Raw genomic sequence first — 26,769 nt, 5'->3', positions numbered from 1 at the left:
GTTTGAGGATTCTAAGTAATTTTCTAAGTAATTTTCTAGCAAAAAAAAAAAAGTTTTTTAACTTGTAAACACCAAGTGTAAAAAAATAGGCTTGGTCCTTAAGTGGGTAAATATCCAAGGTTTATATAACATGTATAGTTGGTTAGTGTGCATTTTGTACACACTGTGGTGGAGCACTAATTGAAGGAGTTCTAAGCACTTTATAATCTGAAGACTTGGTGGTTTAGAGGATTTTAAAAAGGATCATTCATATTGTCATATGGACTTTTATTATTCACTATTTGTATATCAATTGATTTTAAAGGATTCATGTTTAGTATACAGTGCCTTAAAGTATTCATACCCCTCATATTGCAGACAAAAAATGTAAATGTATTTTATTGGGATTTTATGTGATATACCAACACAAAGTGGCACATAATTGTAAAGTGGAAGGAAAATGATAAATGGTTTTACATATTTTTTTTAAAATTTTTTTTACAAACGAATATGTGAAAAGTACACACACACACACACACACACACTATGTGTGTGTGTGTATATGTATATATAAATTATTGTCCAAAAGTGACAATCCCGACACCATAAATAAATGTGAATCTTCTGGTTTGATGTTCCTGCTCATGAGGTAGATGGCAACTCGGCAAAGGTGTCTGAACACTTTTGTACAGTAGGTCAAAATATGCTTTGATTGGACCAGAGGAACGCCAGGTAGGCATCTCTCCACTGAGTGACCTCCTCCAGATGGCGGCTGAGGATAAGGGAACAGACTCCACTAAGGACACACAAAAAGGTCTCTTATGATGTGCTAAGTTTTGTTTTTTTAATGTTTCAAAAGATTTTGCACTCACATGTGTCTGTGCTATGCCCAGCACTAAGGTGTCTACAGCATGTGCAGATGGATATATTGTAATCAATGCGGCGTGCGATCTACCTCGTCAGCACTCATGGTGGAGCTTTTTGAAGCATCAAACCAGAAGATTCACATTTATTTATGGTGTTGGGTTTGTCACTTTTGGACTTTTATATATTTTGCTTTTTCAATCATCACTTGCTTTTCCTTAATACTGTTCACACTCCATTTATATTATTCACCTTGATGTTTTTAGCGCCAACACCTTTTTACATTTGATTTAAAAAAAAAAAAAATAGTGGAACCAATTGCCTTCAGAAGTCACCTAATTACTGTAATCTGTGTAATTTAATCTCTATATAAATACAGCTTTTCTGTAAAGACCATTGTTGGAGAACTTTAGTGAACAAACAGAATCATGAAGGCCAAGGAACACGCCAGAAAGGTCAGGGATAAAGTTGTGGAGAAGTTTAAAGCAGGGTTAGGTTATAAAAAAAATAAAAAAATAAACTAAAAAAAATCCCAAGCTTTGCATATCTCACAGAGCACTGTTCAATCCGTCATCCAAAAATTTAAAGCGTATGGCACAACTGCAAACCTACCAAGACATGGCCGTCCACCTAAACTGACAGGCCGGGCAAGGAGAGCATTCATCAGAGAAGCAGCCAAGAGGCCCATGGTAACTCTGGAGGAGCTGCAGAGATCCACAGCTCAGGTGGGAAAATCTGTCCACAGGACAACCATTAGTCGTGCTCTCCACAAATCTGACCTTTTATGGAAGAGTGACCAGAAGAAAGCCATAAGAAGTCCTGTTTGCAGTTTGTAGGACGCCCTGTGGGGGACACAGCAAACATGTGGAAGAAGGTGCTCTGGTCAGATGAGACCAAAATTTTACTTTTTGGCCTAAAAGTAAAACACTGTGTGGCGGAAAACTAACATTGCACATCACCCTGAAAAAACCATCCCCACTGTGAAACATGGTGTTGGCAGCATCACATTGTGGGGATGCTTGTCTTCATCAGGGAAGCTGGTCGGAGTTGCTGGGAAGATGGATGGAGCCAAATACAGGTCAATATTAGAAGAAAATCTGTTAGTCTGCAAAAGACTTGAGACCGGGGCAGAGGTTCACCTTCCAGCAGGACAACGACCCAAAACATACAGCCAGAGCTACAATGGAATGGTTTAGCTCAAAGCATATTCATGTGTTAGAATGGCCCAGTCAAAGTCCAGACCTAAATCCAATTGAGAATCTGTGGCAAGACTTGAAAATTGCTATTTACAGACGCTCTGCATCCAATCTGACAGAGCTTGAGCTATTTTGCAAAGAAGAATGGGCAAACATGTCACTCTCTAGAAGTGCAAAGATGGTAGAGACATCCCCAGAAATACTTGCAGCTGTAATTGCAGAGAAAGGGGGTTCTACGAAGTATTGACTCAGGGGGGCCGAATAGAAATGTACACCACACTTTTCACATATTTGTAAAAAAAAATTATTTAAAACCATTTATCATTTTCCTTCCTCTTCTCAATTATGTGCCACTTTGTGTTGGTCTATTGCATAAAATCTCAATAAAATACTTTGTTTTTGCTTGTACCATGACAAAATGTGGAAAATATCAAATGGTATGAATACCTTTTCAAGGCACTGTATATTGAATCTATGTGATTTTTATTTTGGATTTGTTTTGAGAGGTTGAAGTCGTGCCCTGAAAAATTTTCCTCCCCAAAAAATCTGCGTACTTCCTGGTATGTAGGTGCAGCAACAGGGAAACTACTTGTGAGTCAAAGATGCAATCCAAAAATGGGTGTTCTGGCTCGATTGACCTCCAGCTATCGATAGTAGTCAAAAACATAAGGTAGAGCCAGCAACGCCAAAATACATATAAATATCTTGCTTACATGGATTTGATTATAAAAAGGACTAATGCGTTTCGCCAAGTAGTCTTGATTACAGCCTGCCAAAATCCATTAGCCCTTTTTATAGTTAAATTTTTGTAAGCAATAAAAGGTATTCATATTGCTTTTGCAGTTGCTGGCTCTAACTTTTTTTGTGCCTAGGCACACTCCTCATTGCCGTACAGTTTAGCTGCAGTGTGAGAGCTAAGGCACTGCTAGTGTCACCTGATTGAGTGAGATTTGGTGATGTCACTACCTTGCTGCTCACTGTTCTCCTTGCTGGAGGCTCTGACATAAGAAAGCAAAGGCCTGCCTCTGCCAAGATGGCTGACTCCACCCAGTGCACAACAAGGCATGATAAGTCTGTAATGGGGGGGGGGGGGGGGGGATATCTTCTGCACAGAAATACTTTTGACTGACAAATTTTGAAAATATCTTTGCTATGACCACAGGGTTTTTGTTGATGACTGTTGGAAATTTTAGTTGCTTTTTATTAAAATTTGGTTTTGTAAGAGTTTTTTGCAATAAAGAAAGATAGCAATTAGAAGCACCATGCTTCAGGTACATCATAGGATCACTACACACTTATGCCCTGTACACACAGTCAGACATTCCAACCACAAAATCTATCGGATTTTTTCTGACAGATTTTGACCCAAACTTGTCTTGCATACACACGGTCGCACAAAGTTGACGGAAAATCTGATCAAGGTGGCGTACAACACATATGTCGGGACTATAAACGGGGCAATATCTTTTTTGTCTTAGTTTATTCTGAGCATGCGTGTCCTTCGGAATTTATGCGATCGGATTTTGTTGTCGGGAAAATTTTAGATCCTGCTCTCAAACTTTGTGCGTTGGAAAATCCGACAGAAAAAGTCAGATGGAGCCCACACACGGTCGAATTTTCCGACAACATGAGTCGATTGCACGTTTTTCTGTCGGAAAATCTGACCATGTGTACAGGGCATTACACTTTCATACATTTGTTCCCTCCTATTTCCGCCCCCCAAAACTAGTTTGGGACCGGTCAATGCATTGAAATATACGCCGTTCGTTTTGCACAGAGTGGCCCTGGCCATCCTCTTCAGGGGGTCCCCCTGCTGCGCTGGTAGCTCCTCCCCTGCATCGTATAACCTCCTGGGAGAAGCGCTCTCCTGGGTGGTTATCTTGAGGGCGCGCTCCTGAGTCAAGCATTTGCATCCATAGATACAGAATGCCGAACTCGGCCCCACGTCATTGGATTTGATTGACAGAAGCTGGGGTCAATGGCTGCTATCTATCTATCCAATCCAGAGCTGAGAACCCCGGGCAGAGGAAGAGCACGTCTCCGCCGTGGGATATTCCATGGCTCGGGTAAGTAAAAAAGGGGGGGACGGTCACTAGAAGAATTTTTTTCATCTTCATGCATTGGGCTGTATTAAGATGAAAAAACACGAGGGTTTACAACCCCTTTTTTAATAACGACTTTTCAGCAGGAGGGCACCATTGGCAATCTACACATTACATGCTTCCTTTTATAGCTGTTAGGGGGGGGGGGGGGACAAAAAACATGTTTTTGAAGATTTTATGGCCTCTTTTTGAAATTGTTCAGAAATAATAAAAAAAACAAATGCAAATAACCTCTTGAATGCTGGAAGATTTACCCCCCCCCCCCCCTTCATGATTAGGCCATTTTTTGTGATACACCACTGTGTTATATGAACGGAATATTGCGCAGTCCTGCAACACTGTACCCAAATAGCATTTGTCTTTTTGGGTACCTCCCCCCCCCCACACACACAAATGGCTATTTGATTTCTACTATTTATTTTTTTATTTTTATTTATTTATCATTTTTGCGCTATAAACAAAAAATAAATTGACAGTTTTGAAAAAAAACGATTTCATACTTTCTGCTAGAAAACATACCCCAAAAAATTACCGTAATCAAAAAAAATCTAATTTCTTCATACATTTTGGCCAATACGTATTCTGCTAGGTATTTTTGTATTGCGCAGGACTGCGATATTGCGGCGGACATTCTGACACTAACTGACACTGGGTTAACATCAGGGGTGACCAAGGGGTTAACTGTGTGCTTAGCCAGCGTTTGTGTGTTAACTGTGCTGCTTTTACTAGTCCCTACAGAAACGCACAATCCATTCCCCACCCCCGTTAGAGCTGTGGTAGGTCTTGTTTACATATCGGGGATATCTCTGATTTTCTGTGTATTGCCAATAACTGGTGGATGCCAGAGGAGATGGAGTGCCCGGCACCCGCAGATCAGCTTCTGCTGTGAATTATAACGGGCATGTGTCCCTACAGGCAGAAGTCTGGAATCGCCTGTGTGTATATTATAATCCAGTGCACAGCTGCCTCCCTGCAGCAGTAAAACTGCTATAGAGCCGACGGCACCTTTTTATTTTTGTAGTGCACAGTTCCCATGCAATGTATAATACTGTTAATAGGCTCTCCAATCCAGTGTTTTTACAATCGCTATTCCCTTATCTCCCTGGGTTAGAGACCCACCAATCAATAAAGGAATAAAGTTCAGTGCGCACAATTTCCTGTCCTAAAACATTGAAGCCTGGGTTCACACTTGTGCGAGACACCGCGTGTGATTCGCACAGGAATCGCACCGCATTCCTGTGCAAATAACATGTGATGTCTGTTTGGTGTGATTTGAGCCATTCATTTTGTACAGCTCCAATCGCATCCGCACCAGGATTGAATTGCATGCGTGTGAACACCCATGCGATTCAATTCAGACAATTGCATTGCTTTTGCAAGATTTTTTTGTGGGGTCGTTAAATTTAACATTGACACCCGCAGCAGATCGCACTAACGCTGTGCAATCTCAGTGTGGTGTGGGAAACGCACAGGATTTGCTAAGTTTCCCGCATCGCACATATGTGAACCTAGACTTATCCCTCTTTCACACTGAACACGGCTTTGAAATTTGTGCGAGTTCATCTGAACTTGCACGACTTCAAAGCCGCATTTCAGTCCAACTTCAGGGGCGACTTGGCAAGACATCTGTGCGGGTGCATGCACAGATGTCTATTGAAATCGCCCCCCAAGTCTTCAAAAGCAGTGCAGGAACTACATTTGGCAATCGGTTCAGTGCTGTGAAGTTGGCGTTGCACCGATTGGGAAGCGCCTATTGTCTTCAATAGGCTCCGATTTGACCTGTCAAATCGTGCCAATGTGAACGGGAACTTAAGGTAACAGTGAAGCTTGCAAGTACCCAAGTAGCTTGTGTCTGCCCTCCCCTTGGGTCCTTAGGCATAAGCGGTACATTGCAGCTTCATTACGGCACATGGGGCCTTGACTACTGCCCAGGTCAAGATTGATCCAGGGTCAAGGCCCCGTAATGCAGTAATGAAGCTGTGACGTTGGTTATGAATTTCTGCTGGGTCCACCCCCCCCCACAAAGCAGTGAGATCACCTCTGCAGCCAAAAAGGGGCATCAGTTTAGATTTGTGAGGTGCTGGGGTTGAGTCTAGAAGACCTCTCAAGTCAGAGCCTCCTTTTGTTTGTATGTATGACATCGAAAGGCCCCAAAATGCACAGAAGAGGACTGAAGATTAATGAAGGGACTTTAAGGTAAATATTGGCTTTTTGGAAAGTCATGGATGTACATGCCCATTGCATTCTAATGTGCAATGCAACAACTCTTAATAAGTTACCTGCTTTGCATTGTGTTTTTGCAGTGGGGTTGTGTTGGTGCTCCACTTTGCTGTAGAGGGCTTCATTCAGGATTGTGGGGGCTCTTAGGTTAATTGAACGTTTCCTTGACCGTGTCTATCAGTTCCTGCAAGTACTAAGTAATGCCTGTTTTTTATAAACTTTTACACACAACCTGATTAAAGTCAGACTAAACTTTTACATCACCTAAACACATTCCAGATGCATCAGAACCTAAAAGTATGCAAAGTTTGCATTTTGTTTTTCTTTAGAAAGCAGCCACCTCTTCAATAATAAAGCTTGTCCCTGCCAGCATTCTGTAGAGGAGGACCCTTGCTCTCTTTGTGAAAGGAGTGGTTTCCCAGCGGAGATGTAAGGCTGGATTCACACCTATGCATTTTTTGTGCATTTTGCAGATTTGCTCTATAGAACGTGTTCCATAGGAAACCATGTTAAATGGACTGCAGTGCAAAAAGCACTAAAACTGCATAGGTGTGAATCCAGCCTTAGATTTCCGCTGGGAAACCACTGCTTTCACAAAGAGAGGTGTGTGTGTATATGTGTGTGTGTGTATATATATATATATATTTTCTCCTAACGTTTACAGAGAGGCCACTGTTTCCACACAGAGCAAGGGTCCTTTTTCTGCAACATGCTGGCAGGGAATAGGCTTTTCATACTTAGGCTGCGGCTGCTTCGAAAATAATTTACTCTAACACCTGGAATATATTTAGCTGATTTAAACTAAAAGTTCAGTTGGGCTTTGTTATTTGAAAAGGCACGTAATTATTTTTAAGATATCAAAAAGCCAGGGACCCAATAATAATCTTGGGTGATACATAAGTATAGTTTTAGACTGGATCATATTTTATGTAGATCAGAATCCGATCCAGAAATATGGAGGGCTAAGAGGCATGTGAATGTAGATGGTGGTGGGGTTCTTGTCAGCTGCTCTTATCCAATGCTTCACCTGTGTCTAGCTGCAACCGTCTAATGCATTCTTTGTCTCTGTTTTCTTGCTTCCATCCACCTTTTACTTGTTGTGTCTGGCGCTCTTTTCCAACTCTCTCCTCTGTTGGTCTTCATTATGTTTTTGCTTTTGCTACCATTGCAACCTTGGGCCTTTTATCTTTTTCACGTCCTCCTTACTTGTTTTCTGCTTGCTCTTGTTAATATCCTTCTATATCCTTCTCTCCTATGTCCTTTGTTCCTTCCTACTACTCCCTATACAGAGTGAGCCCCGGGTTCGTCTTGTTCTGGCGCAACATATATTACAAGATATTCAGTCGATACTGGATCGCCTAGAGGTAAGTGTTCCAAAACTGGCTGAATCTGTAATGTCTTGATGTATGGTGAGGATGGAGATAACATTGCCGTGTGTACTGTACTTTTTGCTATGTATACATGTCATGGTGTAGTGTGCGCATGGAGATAACTCTGCTGTGTGTACTTGACCGGTGCTTTGTATAAATATCATGGTCTAGTGTGCGGATCCAGATAATGCTGCTGTGTGTACTGTACCTGTGCATACAGCTCCGGCAAAAAAGTTTTGAGACTTGCACAAATCTTAATTTTCACGTCTGCTGCCTCAGTTTTTATGATGGCATTTTGTATATACTCCAGAATGTTATAAAGAGCGATCTAATGAATTGCAATTAATTGAAAAGTCCCTCTTTCTCATGATAATTAACTTGTGTTGATGAGTACAAGGCTGGAAATCACTCTGTAATGCTGACTGAATTAGAATAACAGACCGGAAGCTTTAAAGGAGGGTGGTGCTTGAAATTTGTGTTCTTTCTCTGTTGAACATGGCTACCTTCAAGGAAACGCGTGCAGTCAACATTGCTTTGCACAAAATTGATTCGCAGGCAAGGATATTGCTGCTACTATGATTTCACCTAAATTGACCACTTATTGGATTATCAAGAACTTCAAGGGGAAGAGGTTCGAATGTTGTGAAAAAGGCTTCAGGCCGCCCAAGAAATTCCATCAAGGTTCAGGAACGTCTCCTACAGTCAATTCAGCTGCGGGATCGGGGCACCACCAGTGCAGAGCTTGCTCGGGAATGGCAGCAGGCAGCTGTGAGTACATCTGCAGGCACAGTTAGGCAAAAACTTTAGGAGGATGGCCTGGTGTCAGGAAGGGCAGCAAAGAAGCCACTTCTCTCCAGGAAAAACATTAGGGACAGATTAATATTCTGTAAAAGCTACAGTGATTGGACTGCTGAGGACTGGGGTAAAGTCAATTTCTCTGAATTCCCTTTCAGACTGTTTGGGGCATCCAGAAAAAAACCTTATCTGGAGAAGAAAAAGGTGAGATCAGTCCTGTGTGATGCCAACAGTAAAGCATTCTGAGACTTGGCCTCTCAGCCAAGGTAGTGGGCTCACTCGCAGTTTTGCCTAAGAACACAGCCGTGAATAAAGAATGTTGCAAAAACATCCACCAAGAGCAACTCTACTTCTCCCAACCATCCAAGAACAGTTTGGTGAGAAATAGAGATGGGCTCGGGTGTGTTCGGGATCCTAGTCCCAACCCACCTGCCCATTCCTGCCAGGAAGCCGACACTGCAGCTGCACAGACCAAGAAATGTCTTGCAGCCTGTGATTAGTTTAGTTTAGCCCGAGCCCATCTCTAGTGAGGAACAATGCCTTTTCCAGCATGATGGAGCACCTTGCCATAAGGCAAAATTGGTAACTGTAGCTTGGGGAACAAAACGGCTACCTTTTGGGGTCCATGGTTTGGAAACTCCCAGGACCTAATTCCACTGGCAACTTGTGGTCAATCCTCAAGAGGCGGGTGAACAAAAAACCCGTCCACTAATTCTGACAACTCTAAACATTGATTATGCAAGAATAGGCTGCAATCAGTCAGGATGTGGCAAAGAAGTGGATTGACAGCCTGTCTCGGCGAATTGCAGAGGTCTTGAAAAAGAAGGGTCAACACTGCAAATTGATTATTTGCATAAACTTAATGCAATTGCCAATAAAAGCCCTTGACACTTATGAAATGCTTGTAATTTTACTTCAGTATAAAATACGAACGTCTGACAAAAAGATCTAAAAATAGTGAAGCAGCAGACTTTGTGCAAATTTTATATTTGTGTCGTTCTCAAAACTTTTGGCCACGGCTGTACATGTCTTGGTGTAGTGTGAGGATGGAGATAACACTGCTGTGTGCACTATACCTGTGCTGTGCATAATGTCATGGTATAGTGTGAGGGTGCATGACGCTGCTCTGTGTACTTTATCTGTCTTGTGTATAAGGGTAGCAGCCTGAGAAAAGGACATTTTATGCATTTGTGGTCTGTAATATTTTCCTGTTGTGCAGCAACAACCTAGTAATGATCAGACTGCAGAACCTATGGAAACATCAGGACCTGAAGTTGAATCTGGAAATCGGGAAATGCCATCCCAAAGTACACAGAGCTCAGAGGGACAAGCTGGTACAGCACCGACAAGGTAACAGGATTACTTGCCTACCCTATGATTGCTTGTATGATTCAAAGCTCCTAGTTCACCAATTCCTCTGGTTTTTCTTGTGTTATTTATTTCTATGCAATTCTGCTCATAATGTACTCTATCTCACTGCAGCCACCCCACCCCTACTGAGTATGTGGAGGTCCTCCAATCTTTATCACGGGTGGAAGAACGCCTGGCTCCCTTCATGGATCGCTACAGAGAGATCATCAGCAATGCTACTAATGGCACTTATGAGAATGTAGGAACAACTTCTGTCTATCTTTTCGATATATTGGCGCCTCTGGTTTCTATCTCTGACTTATTATCCACTATAAGACTGCTTTCACACTGTGCCGCCCATAGCATTGGCAGTAAAGCACTGCTATTTTTAGCGCTGTTTTACAGTCGGATTTGCGGCGCATTTCGACCGCTAATAGCACTTTTAACCCCTGCTAGCGGCTGTGAAAGGGTTGAAACCGTCGCAATATCAGCGTTTTGCCAGTGGTATAGCCACGCTGCCACATTGATCTCCATGGGGGGCGTTGGTGGAGGAGCAGTAAACACACCGCTCCAAAGAAGCTGCTGGCAGGACTTTTCCTGACGCCCTGCCAATGCACCGCTCCAGTGTGAAAGCCCTTGGGCTTTCACACTGGAGAGAATGGAGCAGCTGTTTGAGGGTGCATTGCATGTGCTATTTTTAACGCTGTAGCGCCTGCAAAACGCCCTCAGTATGAAAGGGGTCTTGGTGATAACCGCAGCCTGTTGGACTGATTTATGAATTTGTAACTAAAACTAGTGCTGTTGCTCCCAGGTGCCAATCGTATGCCTTGTTTGGTATAAAGTTCACATTTTAGGATGTAACATGCTCCTATGCATCCACCTCCCTCCACCAGTGCTCCAATCCTCTCTCTGCACCCACTGCCACAATTTGAAAACAGAGCAGCAGTGCAGGGCTCTGTTAATTTCCCCATGAATGAATTTGACTACAAGTATTGTCAGGCGTTGTAGCTGATGGCTTGTAGTTCTCAATGAACTGCGAGGGTGCTAGTGAGAGCTCATGAAGTTCATTGATTCTTCCTGCCATTCAGTAAATGCTTGCCCATATACTAAGTTCAGCCAGACAGCTTACTGGGTCTGCAGGAGGAGTGTACCCAACAGTCGATGTAGTGAACAGAGTCATTATTTTAATACACAAGTAAGAATAAATGCATGTAAAGGACAATCTTTATTGTATTATCCATCAACAATTGATGACCATATAAGAACATGACTGGAAACCGTTCATAGTTTTCTTCTTCTTTTCTAAAAAAAAAAAAAAAGAAGAAAAAGTATCCATTAGGAAATAGTCTGATTGGACATTTTTGATTTAACCCTTTTCTGCCCATGCTCTAGCCGAAAGATGGGCTTACTTAGCCGGGAGGGTGTCCATGGACGTCCTCCCGTGATCGCGCTACCCGCACATACCCTGCAGTGCATGGACGCCGCTCTCTGTGATCACGGAGCCTTTCACGGTAAAGGGCCAATCGCAGCAGCCCTTTACTACATGATAGCTGTGTCCAATGACAGCTGATAATCATGTAAACTGAAGCCAGTTATCTGCTTTACTTTCCTCGCTCTGATGGTGAGAGGAGAAGAGTACCGATAGCCAGCTTGTGTTAAAGGGACACTTACACTGATATACAGGGCACTGATTATCAGTGCAGTCCCAACAGGAGCCACCAGTGCTGCCAATCAGTGCCCATTCGTGCAGCCTCATCAGCGTATATCGGCGAAGGAGAAAAATTACCGGTTTACAAAATTTTATAACAAACTATAAGACATATTTTTTTTTTTTTCTTCAAAACTTTCAAGCTTTTTTTTATTTAAAGTGGTGTTGCCACCAAAAAATAAAAAAGTGATTAAAAATAATTGGAAATTTTTTTTTTTTAATCTAAATACCTGTTGTTAGGGGGTCCCTCGTACTCTGCTTTCTTCCTTGCCCGAGCTGGTGACATCACTTCCCCTCATGCCGCACAGTCATCTGGGACCTGTCACATGTCCCAGATGACTGAGCGGCGTATCACGGCGCACTGCGCCGCTCACGCATGCGCAGTGGGTGCCCACAGTACGAATGATGGCGCCGCGAGCGGAGCGGGGATCGAGCGGGGGGGCTTCGTTCCCCCGCATCGCTGGACCCTGGGACAGGTAAGTGTCCGATTTATTAAAAGTCAGCAGCTGCAGTATTTGTAGCTGCTGACTTTTTTACATTTTTTTTTTTTTTTTTTTTTTTTTTTGGGGGGGGCACCCCACTTTAACAAATACCACCAAAAATAAAGCTCTATTTGTGTGAAAAAAATTAATTTGAGTACAGTGTTGCATGACCGTGCAATTGTCATTCAAAGTGTGACAGCGCTGAAAGCTGAAAATTGGCCTGGGCAGGAAGGGGGTAAAAGTGCCCTGTAGGCAAGTGGTTAATTCAACACATTTATTCTATTGGTGACCCTCATTTTATTCCATTATAGCTCTGCTGGCTATTTGTTTATTGTTATGTGTTCTGTATCTTGTCTGTTTACGTTTTAGATGTAAGATACTATCGCATTAGCCTTTTTGACTCTGTCTCTGTGTTGCTTCTATAGGAGGAACGAGAACAGGCACAGCGAATTATAAATCTTGTTGGCGAGTGTCTTCGGCTGCTAGGGAACGCTTTGGTTGCAGTGTCTGATTTGCGGTGTAATCTTTCTATGGCAGCACCTCGCCACATGCACGTGGTCCGACCCATGTCACACTACACAGGTCCTATGTTGCTCCAGCAGGCAGCCATCCCTATACAGGTGAGATGATCTATTACCTTTTTTCATTTTTATTATAATCTCTCCCCCTCTGTCTCTTTCCCTCTCTGTCACTCTCGCTCCCTCTTTCTTTCCTCACCTCTCCTCTCCACTCACTGTTGCCGTGCCATTAAGACCCCTTTCACGCTGGGGCGTTTTTCAGTCGCTTTAGCGTTAAAAAAAGCGCATGTAAAGCGCTTGAAAGAAGCCTCATCTGCAATCCCAATGTGAAAGCCCAAGTGCTTTAAGAGCCCTTTGACAATGTCAGCACCCGAAAAACGCTCGTAAAGCGCCGCTTAAACTAGCAGCGCTTTACCAGTGTTTTTCGAGCCTTATTGGGGCGCTTTTAACCCCTGCTAGTGGCCAAATAAAGGGTTAAAAGCGCCCACAAAACACTGCTGCCAGTAGCGCTTTTCAGGCGTTTTACAGGTGCTTCCCATTGATTTCAATGGGAAAGGGTGCTTTAGGAGCGTTGTATTCACTACTCCAAAAGCACTGCAAAGAAGCTGCTTGCAGGACTTTGACGCCCTGCCAGCGCAGCGCCTCAGTGTGAAAGCACTCAGGCTTTAACATTGGGATTGCAGTTGCGGCTTCTTTCAGGCGTTTTACAGGCGCTTTTTTTAAAGCTAAAGTGCCTGAAAAACGCCCGAAAAAACACCCCAGTGTGAAAGGGGTCTTACACACAGGCTTTAACATGCGTTGTTAAAGTGGACCTTGCAGCAAGGTCCGAATATACTGTCCAGACCCCCTGTATAAATTGTTAAATCCAAAATGTACATGTAAAGAAAAAAAAGCTAGATTTATTTATCTCATCCCTGCCTTTTGCTTCTCTGGGTGTGACATCACTGCTCTTATGGAAAGATTCCTGGGAAATGCAGAGTAGCTTTGATTTAGGGAGAAAGACACTCTAGCCAATTGCAAGAGTATCGACTTTGTCCCCCCCCCCGCTGTGGGCGAAACGCGTGGGTAAGGTTAGTATAAATCTAGGCCAGGGCTTAACAAATTTGCTTTGAATCTAGGATCAAACTAAAAAAGTTAGGAGCCAGTTTTTTAACCAACAAATCTTGCGGATAGAACATGTGACATATTACCGAAGGTGAACGTATCCTTTAACCCTTTCACAGCCAGAACATTTTTTGTACATGTTTAAAAAGTCATTTTAGGCCAGAAGATTACAAAAAGCCCCCAAGGATTGTATATTTTCTGAAAGCAGACAGGTCTAGGAAAAATAAATTTCAGTAAAAAAAAAAAAACACAACTTAATTTTAAGGGGCACAAAAATGCAGTAAATTACCCCTTTTTTTTTTTTTTTTGTAAAATATAAAAGCTGAGATTGCACCAAGTAAATGGATACCCAACATGTCAAACCTTTAAACCTGTCAGTACCCTATATTTTCCAGCCCCCTATAGGTCACCGGTTTCGCATTACGAAAGAGGTCTAGTGCTAGAATTATTGCTCTTATTCCAATGTGTGCAGTGATGTGTAACGTGTATTACAATCAACGTTTTTCAGGCATAAGCCCCCCGCCGACTACTTTTAGCGTGTGAGTTTTACCGCATGATACCGCGGTCCACAGGTGTGAACAAAGCCTTCATTGAAATGTCACTATCACAGCGTCAATGACTGTACACATGAATGGCAGAGGCCACTATAGTGAGGCCAATCACTTTTTCTTGTTTCTTGCTTATTGTGTACGGGGAATTTGTTTTCCTTCCAGATTAATGTCGGTACCACAGTGACAATGACGGGGAATGGAGCCCATGCTAATCAGACAAGTGAAGGAACGGCAACCTCAGCCACTACTACTAGCACTTCAGACACGGCACGTGGATCCAGTGACACCCAGGGCCCTCCTTCAGGGGAGTCCACCCCAACACCGGCTCCTCCCACCACTGCTCCTTCCCCGCACCCTCGTGTTATACGCATCACACACCAGACAGTGGAGCCAGTCATGATGATGATGAATATCCAGGGTGAGCTGGTTAGACTTTGGATCTGGTTAGCTACCTTTTAGCCATCACCATACTTTGCTTCAGATTATAACCTTGTGCATTTTTTTCAGAATCAGGACCCGGTGGGTCGTCAAATATTCCACCAACCTCAGCAGGTGAGACAAATGTCAATTGTGCTTAGCGATGTTCAGTGTGCACCTCCCCCATTTGATATTTCTGTTCAGCCAGTATAAGCCAAACCCCTGGGAGGCTCTATGAAACTGGAGAGTACCCCCTCCTATTATGTATTGCACCCAACAAACTCCTAACCTCCCTGTGCGTTCTTTTTTTGACTTTTTTTTTTTTTTTGCATGCCTGCAATAAACTTTGTACTAGTAATTGGTGTTCTGTGTTGCAGGTGGTGGCACACATATACACATGCCTGGATTACCTCCTGAATTCATGCAGGCTATTTCTCATCAGATCACTCAACAAGCCATGGCTGCTGCCTCAGGTGAGTACAGGGTACTAGTGCATGTTCCAAGCCTTGAGCTTAGGCAAGAGACGGGGGCTTACAGCACGACACTTCTGGGCTCACCTTAAAATGGATCTTAACTGTATCTGAGCACCACAAACCAAAACACACTATTTTAATTAACTTTTAATATACAAAGCTAACTCCCCCATCCGACTCTGCTTTATTGTGTTGAGAAATCACTTTGAAAAACAACCCCATAGCACTTCTGGCCGTGTCTATCGTGAGTGAGGGGAAATTACTCATGTAGCATTTACTTCCTGGAATCTAGCTGCCCTTAGATGAAGGATGCATGCCTGAGAGTGTGCTTGGCTGAGAAAACCCGCCTCCTCTCCTCCCTTTTTTGAAGACTCTTGGGATGTATGACATAATTTGCCTAGGCAAGAAACCAGGAAGTAACTGAAGAAATGTAAAAAAAGTTTAAAACCAGTAAATATGATATACGTTTTCTCATCTATTTACTAATGCTAGTAGCATGAGGATTGAAATAATCAATGTTTATTGGGAGAGTGAAGTTCCACTTTAAGTGGGGAGATTCAGATTGTTACAAATGGCCATTCTTAACAGGTTCTCTTCAAGAGAAGCCCTAAAACTAGGTTAGCCCTTCAAGCTGTGTACTTACTTTACTCCCACTGATATCTTGGTGTCGAAATCTAGATGATAAAAAGTTATTTGCCTCCGTATATGACCTTATTCCAGGACTTTACACATTTATTAACAAAATTGTTCACAGGGCAGCAAATTCCTGGCTTTCAGGCTGCTCCTCCACGTTTTGTATTCACAAGACCAGCTGCTCCCCCACACCCACCCCAGGCTGGAACCACGACCGCCACCCCTTCCACTGGATCAGGGACTTCTCCTGGGGCAGGATCTGGAACAGCGGTAAGGGCAAGTTACCTTTTTGTATGGTTATTTTTCTTTTTTTTCCTCCCAGAGCTCCAGATAAACAGGTGAATTCAAGTGTGTGAGCTTTTTTTTTTTTTTTTTTTTTTTATGTTGCCTAAACACCAAAATGAAATACAGCGTATTGCAGCTCACAAGTCCTTAGATGTGGTGAATGCATTTTTTTTTTTCATTTTTTTTTTCACCTGGTGAACCCTCTGGTAAAACAATTTCCATCCCAACACTGAATTATACTGTACTGTATCTATGGAGACACAACAAAGTGTTAGGGCTACAGAATAATTTCCCCTTTCATCACCTTTATAACATAGGGTGGTGTAGCAAGCAGTCCGTATAGAGAACTCTAGTCTTAATGCACTTAAAGAGGAGTTTCCCCCCCAAAAATAAATAAATATATAAACTAAAAAAAAAATTAATAATCGGACACTTACCTTTCCCAGGGTCCAGCGATGTGGGGGAGTGAAGCCCCGCTCGCCCCCCCCTCCTCTAGGTGGCTCTGGCATTGCAACTGTGGGCACCTGGCTGTGGCTTCACAGCCGGGCACCCACTGCGCATGCGTGAGCGGCGCCATGATTGGCCGTGTAGTTATCTGGGACCTGTCATGTGTCCCAGATGACTGACGGGAGGGGGCGGAGCTGAGCCCTTCCTGCGCCAAGGGGAAGTGACATCAGGAGCCCAGGCACTGAAGGAGGCAGACTACGAGAGACCCCCTAGCAACAGGCATTTGGAGGTGAGTTAAAAAAATTCCAAATGTTTTTTATTTTATTATTTTAAGCATTTTTTTTTTTTTTTTTTTTTTTTTTATTTTTTTTTTGTGGGTGGAACACCATTTTAAGGTCCTTTTTTTTTTTTTTTTTTTTTTTTTTTTACACTGGCTTTCCGCCCGGCGGACTCTGTTTTGCTCAGCGAGGGATTGATCCGTTGAGCAGGTAAATGACGTCTGTCTCTGCTTGCTGTGCAGAGATGGGCCTGTCAGAGCCCTGCTCATCTGGTCCACCAGACAGATGGAAAATGGGGTTTCCGTTTACATCTGTCTGGATTTCAGGGACATAATTGGAGAGCAGCAAGTGTCAGCGGACATGTCACCGCTGACATTCGCTGCCCCATAGGAATGAATGGGGGCTCCCATCAGGTCCGCTTGAAATACTAACAGGTGGACCTGATTGGGTTGCCTGTGTGACAGGGGCCTTACTGATGACATTGAAAAAAGACATCTAGTTCAACCAATAAAAAAAAAAGTCATACAATCCCATATACACAAACCTATACGCTCAGCTGATCCCAGAGGAAGACGAAAAACCCCAGCAAACCATGATCCAGTTTGCTACAATTCCTTTAAGGGCTCTTTCACACAAGCAGTCCGCCCGTTGCACTCCGCTTTGCTCAGCGGGGGATCGATCCACTGATCTCAGCTAAGCAGGCGGATGACAGTTCCGTCTCCATTCGCTGTACTGAGATGGGAGTGGTCAGCACCCCGCTCTCAATGGGGAGATCGGATGAAAACAAACTGCCTGTCTGTTTTTATGTGATCCGATCTGCCAGACGGGTGGAAAATGGGGTCTCCATCCATCTGGATGTCACGGACAGAATCGGATCGGAGAGCAGCGGATGTCAGCAGACATGTCACCCCTGACATCTGCCGCTCCATAGAGGTGAATGGAGCATCCGATAAGGTCCGCCTGAAAAACTGAACGGTTGACCTAATGGGGAAAGCCCGTGTGAAAGGGGCCTAAGCGTATGCCCCGTTCCGCAGAGAGCTAACCCGGAGGTGGGTGCAGTTACCTGGATTATCCAGGTAACTGCACCCCCCTCCCTCCTGAAAGGTGCCGATTGTGGCGCCGGAGGGGGGGGGGATTCCGATGATTCCATTTTAGGGTGGACCTCCGCTTTAAGTTGGTTTTCATCCACAACAGTCAATATCCTTTTTTGAAACGTATCAAAGCTCTATTTTTCTTCCGTTTAAAAAAAAAAAAAAAAAAAAAAAAGGAACAGGTGAACAAATAGATGTAATCGGACAACAAACGGTCAGTTTTTGCTTCTGTCTTTGCACTGGTAGTGGATCTAAAACAAAACTGAGAAACGAATGAGCAGCTGATGGGAAAACTGATGGAAACTTCATCCGTTTTGTGACTGAACTGATGAAATGAACGGTCCGCTTGTGTGAAAAGGACCTGCAAGGTGCTTGGGTGGTACCACAGTGACTACCGCAGCCATGAGCTTGTTTTAAACCCTTCATCCAGAGAGGCAAAGTGATTAAGGTTTTTAAACGAGGTTGTGTAGGTGGTTATTAAAAGTGCCAAAAAGATGTATACAAATAACAAGGGTAGAAAAGTATGGATCTTTCAGGGTGCTAAAAAAACTTAGGAAAGGACAAAAGACACTAATATATATTAAAAATCTATTAATTTATAAGACCTTGTATATTAAAAAAAACCGTGGTAAACAGACTGCAGTCAAAAGACTGAAATTCATTACAGCCATGAAGAATGGTCACGTGACGAGACAAAACACCTTGTGTATCCCACCCACTACAATGCTATCAAAATAGGCCAGCAACTGCATGAGAGTATAACATATGTTGCTGAATGGTGGGGGAAAGATGCTGTACTAACACATTTTGAAGACTTCCTCAGGAGACTTCAAGGTGCTAGTAAGACATACCAGTATATACATTTATGAATATTTTAAACAATATCTGTAATCAACTGTATAGTTGTACAGTAATACATGGTATGATTGACATATAGGGGGAGATTAACTAAAACTGGGGGGTTGCAAAATCTGGTGCAGCTCTACATAGAAACCAATCCGCTTCCATTTTTTTTTTTTTTTTGGTCAAATCTTAATTGAACAAGCTGAATTTAGAAGCTGATTGGCTACTGTTCACAGCTGCACCAGATTCTGACTGCACCAGAGAGTCCCATGCACAAATATTTTCCAAAAGCTAGGTATTTGGTTCTATGGAGAGAACGAAGGGAGCAATAGACATAATGCTTGACAAATCCTACATACCAAAGGGCCCAAGAGCAAAGTGTAATTGCCTCTTTTAACAGTGGTAAGCATGCATCTCCCCATCTGGAATGAATCAGAAAGTACCAACCCCAAAATAGCTCCTCCTATATGGGTAAGGTCTGTGCCATAGTAGGAGTATGTGGACTATGAGTGGGTGCACAGAAGTAAAAATATTTTGGAAGGTAAAGCATTTCACGTGTGTATATGACCTTGGAATTTGTCCGCTAGGTTGCGTTTATGTTGCCTATTGTCTTTATTGCCTCTGATTTGTCCTAGGCTGCTCCAAGCTCTCTAACACAGATGATCAGTGGTCTAGTGGGGCAACTTCTCATGCATCCGGTCATTGTGGGTGAGTAATCGGTGTAGTGGTGTGTTTCTCAGTCCTGTATTTCTAATCCCTTTCCTTTGATTTAAAGGCATTTTTTTTTTTATTATTGAAAGCTTAAGCCCTAGTACACACACACACACACACACACACACACACACACACACACACACACACACACTACTGTTTAAAAAAAAATAAAAAATGTGTTCAACCGAGTGGGCCGAACGAAAAAAAAACAAAAAAAAACTACAAAACGTTGGTACAGTGATCTCCTCCTCGCTGAGCTATTCTGACATTGGGGAATAGCCCCCCACCAGAATGCTTCGATCAGCACTCTCAGCAGACCTTTTTCGGTCATGCCCCTTCGACATGCCTTGAACGGACAGTTTTTGTCGGACCAGCTGCTGTACACTTTGACCGAATGCCGCTCGACATTCATCGTGTGTACTAGGCTTTAGACCCTTGACAATTTGTTATTGCAATCTGTGCCCCCTGATGAGGTAAATCCCTTTTATTTGTCCCGGGGGCCACTGTCGCTAAGACAAAGTTAGGGGGCATCTTAAAGTAGAATTCTGGGATACACCTAACTAATATTTAAAATTCTCCCTCCCCCTCATATGCTGACAAACCTGTGTAAGAAAGACCACTCCAGTGTGGTTACATGACCTGACCTCCCCTATATCACCAGGGGAGAGGAAGAAGCACAGACAATGACTGTCATATGGGTAACGTCGAAGGCTCCAGGCATTACCAGCCGCTGTCGGGCGATCTCCATTCTCCCTTGCAGCTGAAGCTGGCTGACACAGATGAGATCACATGACCAGACTGGAGCGGCCTGAAAATGGGTATGGGTAAGTATACAGATCTTTCTTACACAGATTAGTCAGAATTTAGGAGGGGAAAATTGAAATTTTTAAGATTAGTTATATAATGTATATCCTGGAATTCTACTGAAAATTTTAGAGTTGTCATGAGACCAAGAGAGGGAAAAAAATTCTGTTGACAGCAGCCCTAAGATCGTAATTGCTCTCACTTTAGGGAGATTTTCCCTCACTTCCTGTTGCGTTGTCAAGACAGGTAGTGAAAAGAAAACTACCCATCAGAACACAGACACCAAAAAATAACATGCTGGAGTAGGAAATTGTTTAAGCTCCTATCCATAGCAAATTTAATTTTGGCTATGCGTACACTTTAACTGTGAGAGTGACTGTCATTTACTTTCGGCTAGTAAAGCGCCATTGTTAACATGCACTGCTGTGTGTGAGGATGGTGGAGTTTTTGAATGTCTTTGAACATGCATTGGAGGACACAGCAGACCTGCTTTTACTTTTAGTTTAGGCCCCTTTCACACGAACGAGCCGTTCAGGCCCGCCTGTCAGTTTTTCAGGCGGACCTGAACGGATGCTCCATAGGGGGTCTATTGAGCGTCGGATGTCAGCGGTGACATGTCCGCTGCGATCCGACCCACTCCGATCCGAAAAAGTGTGACAGAGGAAAAAGCTATTTTTCCATCCGTCATCGAATTGGGTGACGACGGACACTGCGGTCCGTCGTCATCCGATCTCCCATAGGGGAGAGCGGCGCTGTGACAGGTCTGTCCCTGCGCAGTGTGCAGAGACGGACCCGTCATCTTCTGCTCAGCGGAGATCACTCCGGCAATCCCCGCTGAGCAAGCGGACATCCACGGGGCGGATCAGCACTGATCCACCGTGTGTGAAAGGGGCCTAAAGCTTTAGGTGTATGCCCTCCTCTAGAAAGATGAAGTTAAAGGTACAGTTGGTTGGGGTTTTGGGCCTAGCAACAACTCCACTGATTCTGGATAGGCTTCTGAGATGAGAGAGATGTGTAATCGGGCTCAGATAATGAACCAATGAGTCCTAAATAACAAACTGCTGAAACAACTAAACAAACAGACATACTCATGTTGAGAATCGGAAAATCTAGGCAAGGCCATGCAAGATTTACACCCAGAAGGGGAATGTAGGTTTATTTTAACAGTGAGACAGAAAAAAAAAAAAAAAAAAACAGAAAAAGCATTTTGCATTTGACCCCTTGACAAAACATGACTTGGTACTTTTGCCAAAACCTTTGTTGGCAATCAGAGGTCAGACAGTTTCTTATAGTTGGCCACCAGGTTTGCACACATCTCGGGAGGGACTTTGTCCCACTTCTTTGCAGATCCTCTCCAAGTCAATAAGGTTTTGAGGCGGACTTTTGGTAACTTAAACCTTCAGCTCCCTTCACATATATTTTCTATGGGATTAAGGTCTGGAGACCTAGGCCACTCCAAGACCTTAATGTGTTGCTTCTTGAGCCACTCCTTTGTTGTGTTTTGGGTCATTGTCCTGCTGGACCCAATTTTAATGCCCTGGCTGAGGGAAGGGGGTTCTCGCCCAAGATTTGATGATACATGTCCATTGTCTCTGATGTGGTGAAGTTGTCCTGTCCCCTTAACAGAAAAACACCCCCAAAGCATAAAGTTTCTACTTCCATGTTTGACGGTGGGGTGGTGTTCTTGGGGGTCATAGGCAGCATTCCTCCTCCAAACATGGCAAGTTGAGTTAATGCCAAAGAGCTTGATTTTGGTCTCATCTGACCACAACACTTTCACCCGGTTCTCCTCTGAATCATTCAGATGTTCATTAGCAAACTTCAGATGGGCCTGTACATGTGCTTTCTTAAGCAGGGGGATCTTGCGGGCGCTGCAGGATTTCAGTCCTTCACGGCGTACTGTGTTACCAATTGTTTTCTTGGTGACTATGGTCCTAGCTGCATTGAGATCATTGACAAGATTCTCCTGTCTAGTTCTGGGCTGATTCCTCACCGTTCTCACAATCATTGAAACTCCACGAGGTGAGATGTTGGATGGAGCCCCAGACCGAGGGAGATTTACAGTTTTTTTGTGTTTCTTCCATTTGCGAATAATTGCACCAACTGTTGTCGCCCTCTCACCAAACTGCTTGGCGATGTCTTGTAGCCCATCCCAGCCTTGTGTAGGTCTATAATCTTGTCCCTGACATCCTTGGACAGCTCTTTTGTCTTGGCCATGGTGCAGAGATTGGAATCTGATCGCTTCTGTGGACAGGTCTTTTATACATGTAACAAGCTGAGATTAGGAGCACTCCCTTTGGGCCGGGTCCCACACTGGTGCAACAAACGCTCCCATATTGGTGCTCATGACGTGTGAAAATCAATGTTTTCCTATGAGCCGTCTTAACTGGTCCGACTTGGAAAATGGTCCCTGCACCACTTTGGTCCGGCTTTGATCCTACTTCAGCCCATTGAATATCACTGAAGTCGGATCAAAGTTGGATTGCTGTTTTAACTGATCCGACTTTGGCATGTGACTTGTGCTCTGATGATCTTGAAGGGGAGCTCCACTCCAACTGACTTGGCTTTTACTGACATGGTTTTTAAGGGGAATCCCCCACAAAAACGGCGTGTGTTCCCCCCAGAATCTATACCAGACCCATATCAAAGCATGTGTACTGTGTTTTATATTTGACACTTTTTTTTCTTTTTTTTCTTTTTTTTCTTTTTTTCCTGAATGGGTAGGGGTACAATGCACCTGGTACTCCTTCACATAATGTAGGGGGCTGGGATCTTGGGACTTCCATATTCCGATAAGCCCCCCGCCAGCATACCTCGCCAACCAACGGCCAGGGTTGTTGGGAAGAGGCCCTTGTCCTCATCAACATGGGAACAAGATGCTTTTATGTGGGGAGAGGGGGCAAGGTTTCTTGTCCTCACCTGCTGGGTTGCTTACTCTAATAAGGGTCTCCAAAAGGGGTTCCCCTTAAAATCCATGCCAGACCGAAGGGCATGGTATGCTCCTGGGGGAGGGGGCGCCATGCAGTTTTTGTGTTTTTTACTTGGTGTGGAGTTCCCCCTAAAGATTCATACCAGACACTAAGTGCCTGGCATTGTCAGGATCCAAGTTCATTGAAGTCGGACAGATGTCTGACTTCAAGTCGCAGGGCAAAGTCGGATCCACAGTCATACCAGTGTGAACCTGGCCATGGGAGAGTGCTCCTAATCTCTCTCGTTTCTTGTATAGAAGACACCTGGGAGCCAGAAATCTCGCTGATTGATAGGGGATCAAATACTTATTTCACTCATTAAAATGCAAATCAGTTTATAACTTTTTTGAAATGCGTTTTTCTGGATATTTTTGTTCTGTCTCGCACTGTTAAAATAAACCTACCATTAAAATTATAGATTGATCATTTCTTTGTCAGTGGGCAAATGTACAAAATCGGCATCAGATCAAATACCTTTTCCCTCACTGTATGGCATGCAAACATTTCTCTAGACCAGTGTTTTTAAACCTTATTTCAGTGAAGGCACCCTTTATAATTGTGCACAATCCTGGGACACCTCAGACTGACGGTTCGTTCACACAAGGAGATGCGCCCTGAGTGCCAGACCTTTTTTGCCTGTTGTGTTCTTTAATAGGCTGCGCTATGCTTATGAAAAAAAAAAAGGTGCTGGCATGGTTTTTAAATCGCACCCCACCAGCGGAACCATGCGTTTTAGTGGGTGCAAATGTAAATGCAGTTGGATGCATGGGGGTGCCATTAAGAAAAATGCAGCTCAGTTTTGTGCGGTGCAGGAAAACACATGATTTCATACTCGTTCCTGCAGTGAAAAGGCCATAAAATGTAGTTTGGGAGGCAGAGTTAAGTGGTCTCTACATTGTAAATCCCCCAACCCCCGCTAACACAATCGTCCCCACCCATCCCACAGGGTGGGGGATTTGTGCAGGATTATACAGGGATAGATTACTGGCCCCACCCATGGGACATGAGCAGCCTGGAGAGGAGGTAGAGGGAGGTAATCAAGCTCTTTACAGTCAAGTCCTTTGCAGTCATATCTCATAAGTGTTACTTGGTGTACAAAGAGGAGGAAGAGGGGTCCCCCTCTACGTTGTTTACTGTATCTGTACTCTTGCAGGCAAAACTGAAAGCAGTCAAGCCGCCCGACCTGACCTTAGTAGCTGATGACGTCATCGATTGGCAGGACGCAAGCGGCTTGCACAGCTTTCAGTTTTGCCTTTGTAAGGGTACAGATAACAGCGTAGTGCAGTGGTCATCAACCCTGTCCTCAGGACCCGCTAACAGGCCAGGTTCTAAGTATTACCTTGGGGAGATGCAGACTAGAATAGTGCAATCATTGAGTGGCAAATGATATCACCTGTGATGTATTTCAGTTATGTTGCAAACCTGGCCTGTTGGTGGGCCCTGAGGACCGGGTTGATGACCGCTGGCATAGAGGATGTGTGGGGTGAGCTTTCCACCTTCTCTCTGTATCCGGACGTTAACAGTGACTCTTTAATGATATGATAGTAATGGGCTGTATGTCATTTTTTCGCGGCACCCCGGTTGAAAAACCCTGCTCTAGACAAATTTACTATTGGGTATTATCCATCAGGTTAAATAGAAGAACCACGTTTATTAACAATGTCACATACTGTACATTTAGCAATGTGGGAGTATGGATGAAACCCTATTAATTGTTACTATTTTCTTGTACAAGTTTTGGGGATATTTTTGTACTGACAACATATTAAAAGAAAAGACGCAACCGATTAAAAAGAGAACTTGGTTATCTAAACCAAAGAACAAAAATGTAAAATATTATTTACTAGTCCTTAAATGTGGTCACTGCATTCATTTTCCTTTTTTCAGGCTTTTTTTTTCCCCCTATATTTTCACCTGGTGTTCCTGTCAGTAGCACAATTCTGTCCTAAGGTGACAATGTTCACTCATTGTGTATGTATGGAGGAACAGTATTGTCACCCTATGACAGAAAGTGTTAGTGTTAGGACTGCATAACATCTCCCCTTCTCCTTATATCTAGAATTTGGGAGGTGCTCTGTAGTTCACAAAAGTAACCAGAGCATGGTTAAAAAATGCATGAGATAAGACTGCAGAGTGCATAGGGTACAAGAAAGCTCTGTATTTCTTTGCTGTTAGATATTGTTTTCAATGGTATAATGCACTGAATGGGAGCAAATTTTTTTTTTAAATGTTAGGGTTTGCATACAGTGCCTTGAAAAAAAGATTCACACCCCTTGACAAAATGTAGAAAATTACATGTTGCAACCAAAAACTTAAATGTATTTTATTGGGATTTTATGTGATGGATCAACAAGATCAACACATAATTGTGAAGTGGAAGGAAAATGATAAATGGTTTTCAATTTTTTTTTTTTTTTTTTTACAAATATGTGAAAAGTGTGGTGTGCATTTGTATTCAGCCCCGTTTACTCTGATACCCCCAACTAAAATCTCTAGTGGAATCAATTGCCTTCAGAAGTCACCTAATTGGTAAATGAAGACCACCTGTGTGTAATTTAATCTCAGTATAAATACAGCTGTTCTGTGAAGCCCTCAGAGGTTTGTTAAAGAACCATAGTGAACAAATGGCATCGTAAAGACCAAGAAACACAGCAGGAAAGTCAGGGATAAAGTTGTGGAGAAGTTTAACCACTTCCCGACCAGCGCACGACGATGTACGTCGACAGAATGGCACGGGCAGGCATATTGGCGTACATGTACGTCCAATATTCGTTGCCGCCGTGCCATCGGCAGCGCGCCGCCGGCGGCGCGCTCCCGCGCTGGTCGGGACCCCCGTGAGTCCGGTCGCGGGACCCGCGGACTCGATCGCCGCGGGCATCCCCGCGATCGTCTCACGGAGCGGCCGAATGGAGGAAATGCTGTATAAACAACATTTTCCCATTCTGCCTAGCAACTAGTGACGCTGATCTCTGCTCCATGTGATTGGAGCAGAGATCAGTGTACACTAAATGACAGCCCAACCCCCCCACAGTTAGTAACACACCCCTAGGAACACTTAACCCCTACACTGCCACCCACTGGTTAACCCTTTCACTGCCAGTGTCATTTACACAGGAATCACTGCATTTATATAGCAGTGATTACTGTATAAATGACAATGGTCCCAAAAATGTGTCAAAAATGTCCGATGGGTCCCCCACAATGTCGCAGTCACAATAAAAATCGCAGATCGCCGCCATTACTAGTAAAAAAAAAAAAAAAATTATTAATAAAAATGCTATAAAACTATCCCTATTTTGTAAACGCTATAACTTTTGCGCAAACCAATCAATAATCCCTTATTGCGATTTTTTTTTTTTTTTTTTTACCAAAAATATGTAGAAGAATACGTATCGGCCTAAACTGGGGGGAAAAAAATGTTTTTTTATATATTTTTGGGGGATATTTATTTATTACAAAAAGTAAAAAATAATGCGTTTTTTTTCAAAATTATCGCTCTATTTTTGTTTATAGCGCAAAAAATAAAAACCGCAGGGGTGATCAAATACCACCAAAAGAAAGCTCTATTTGTGGGAA

At 43.4% G+C, this 26,769-nt stretch overlaps 1 protein-coding gene across 2 annotated transcripts in view; it reads left to right on the top strand.

The window, feature by feature from the left end:
- The window catches only part of BAG6 (BAG cochaperone 6), a 71,861-nt gene that overhangs the window by 23,119 nt on the left and 21,973 nt on the right, over window positions 1–26,769 (top strand). For both annotated transcript variants that reach the window (XM_077483099.1, XM_077483091.1), the window contains 9 exons: window positions 7,651–7,725; window positions 9,746–9,876; window positions 10,009–10,135; window positions 12,492–12,686; window positions 14,402–14,657; window positions 14,747–14,791; window positions 15,034–15,129; window positions 15,884–16,032; window positions 19,342–19,414. In XM_077483099.1, the coding sequence (XP_077339225.1) occupies window positions 7,651–7,725; window positions 9,746–9,876; window positions 10,009–10,135; window positions 12,492–12,686; window positions 14,402–14,657; window positions 14,747–14,791; window positions 15,034–15,129; window positions 15,884–16,032; window positions 19,342–19,414 (1,147 nt within the window). The remainder of the gene's footprint in view (window positions 1–7,650; window positions 7,726–9,745; window positions 9,877–10,008; window positions 10,136–12,491; window positions 12,687–14,401; window positions 14,658–14,746; window positions 14,792–15,033; window positions 15,130–15,883; window positions 16,033–19,341; window positions 19,415–26,769) is intronic.

Source organism: Lithobates pipiens, unplaced genomic scaffold (assembly GCF_037356315.1).
Source record: "Lithobates pipiens isolate NorthernLeopardFrog02 unplaced genomic scaffold, aLitPip1_a1.2 Scaffold_1, whole genome shotgun sequence".
Classification (NCBI taxonomy): Eukaryota; Metazoa; Chordata; class Amphibia; order Anura; family Ranidae; genus Lithobates; species Lithobates pipiens.
This window is presented reverse-complemented; position numbering and strand designations above follow the sequence as displayed.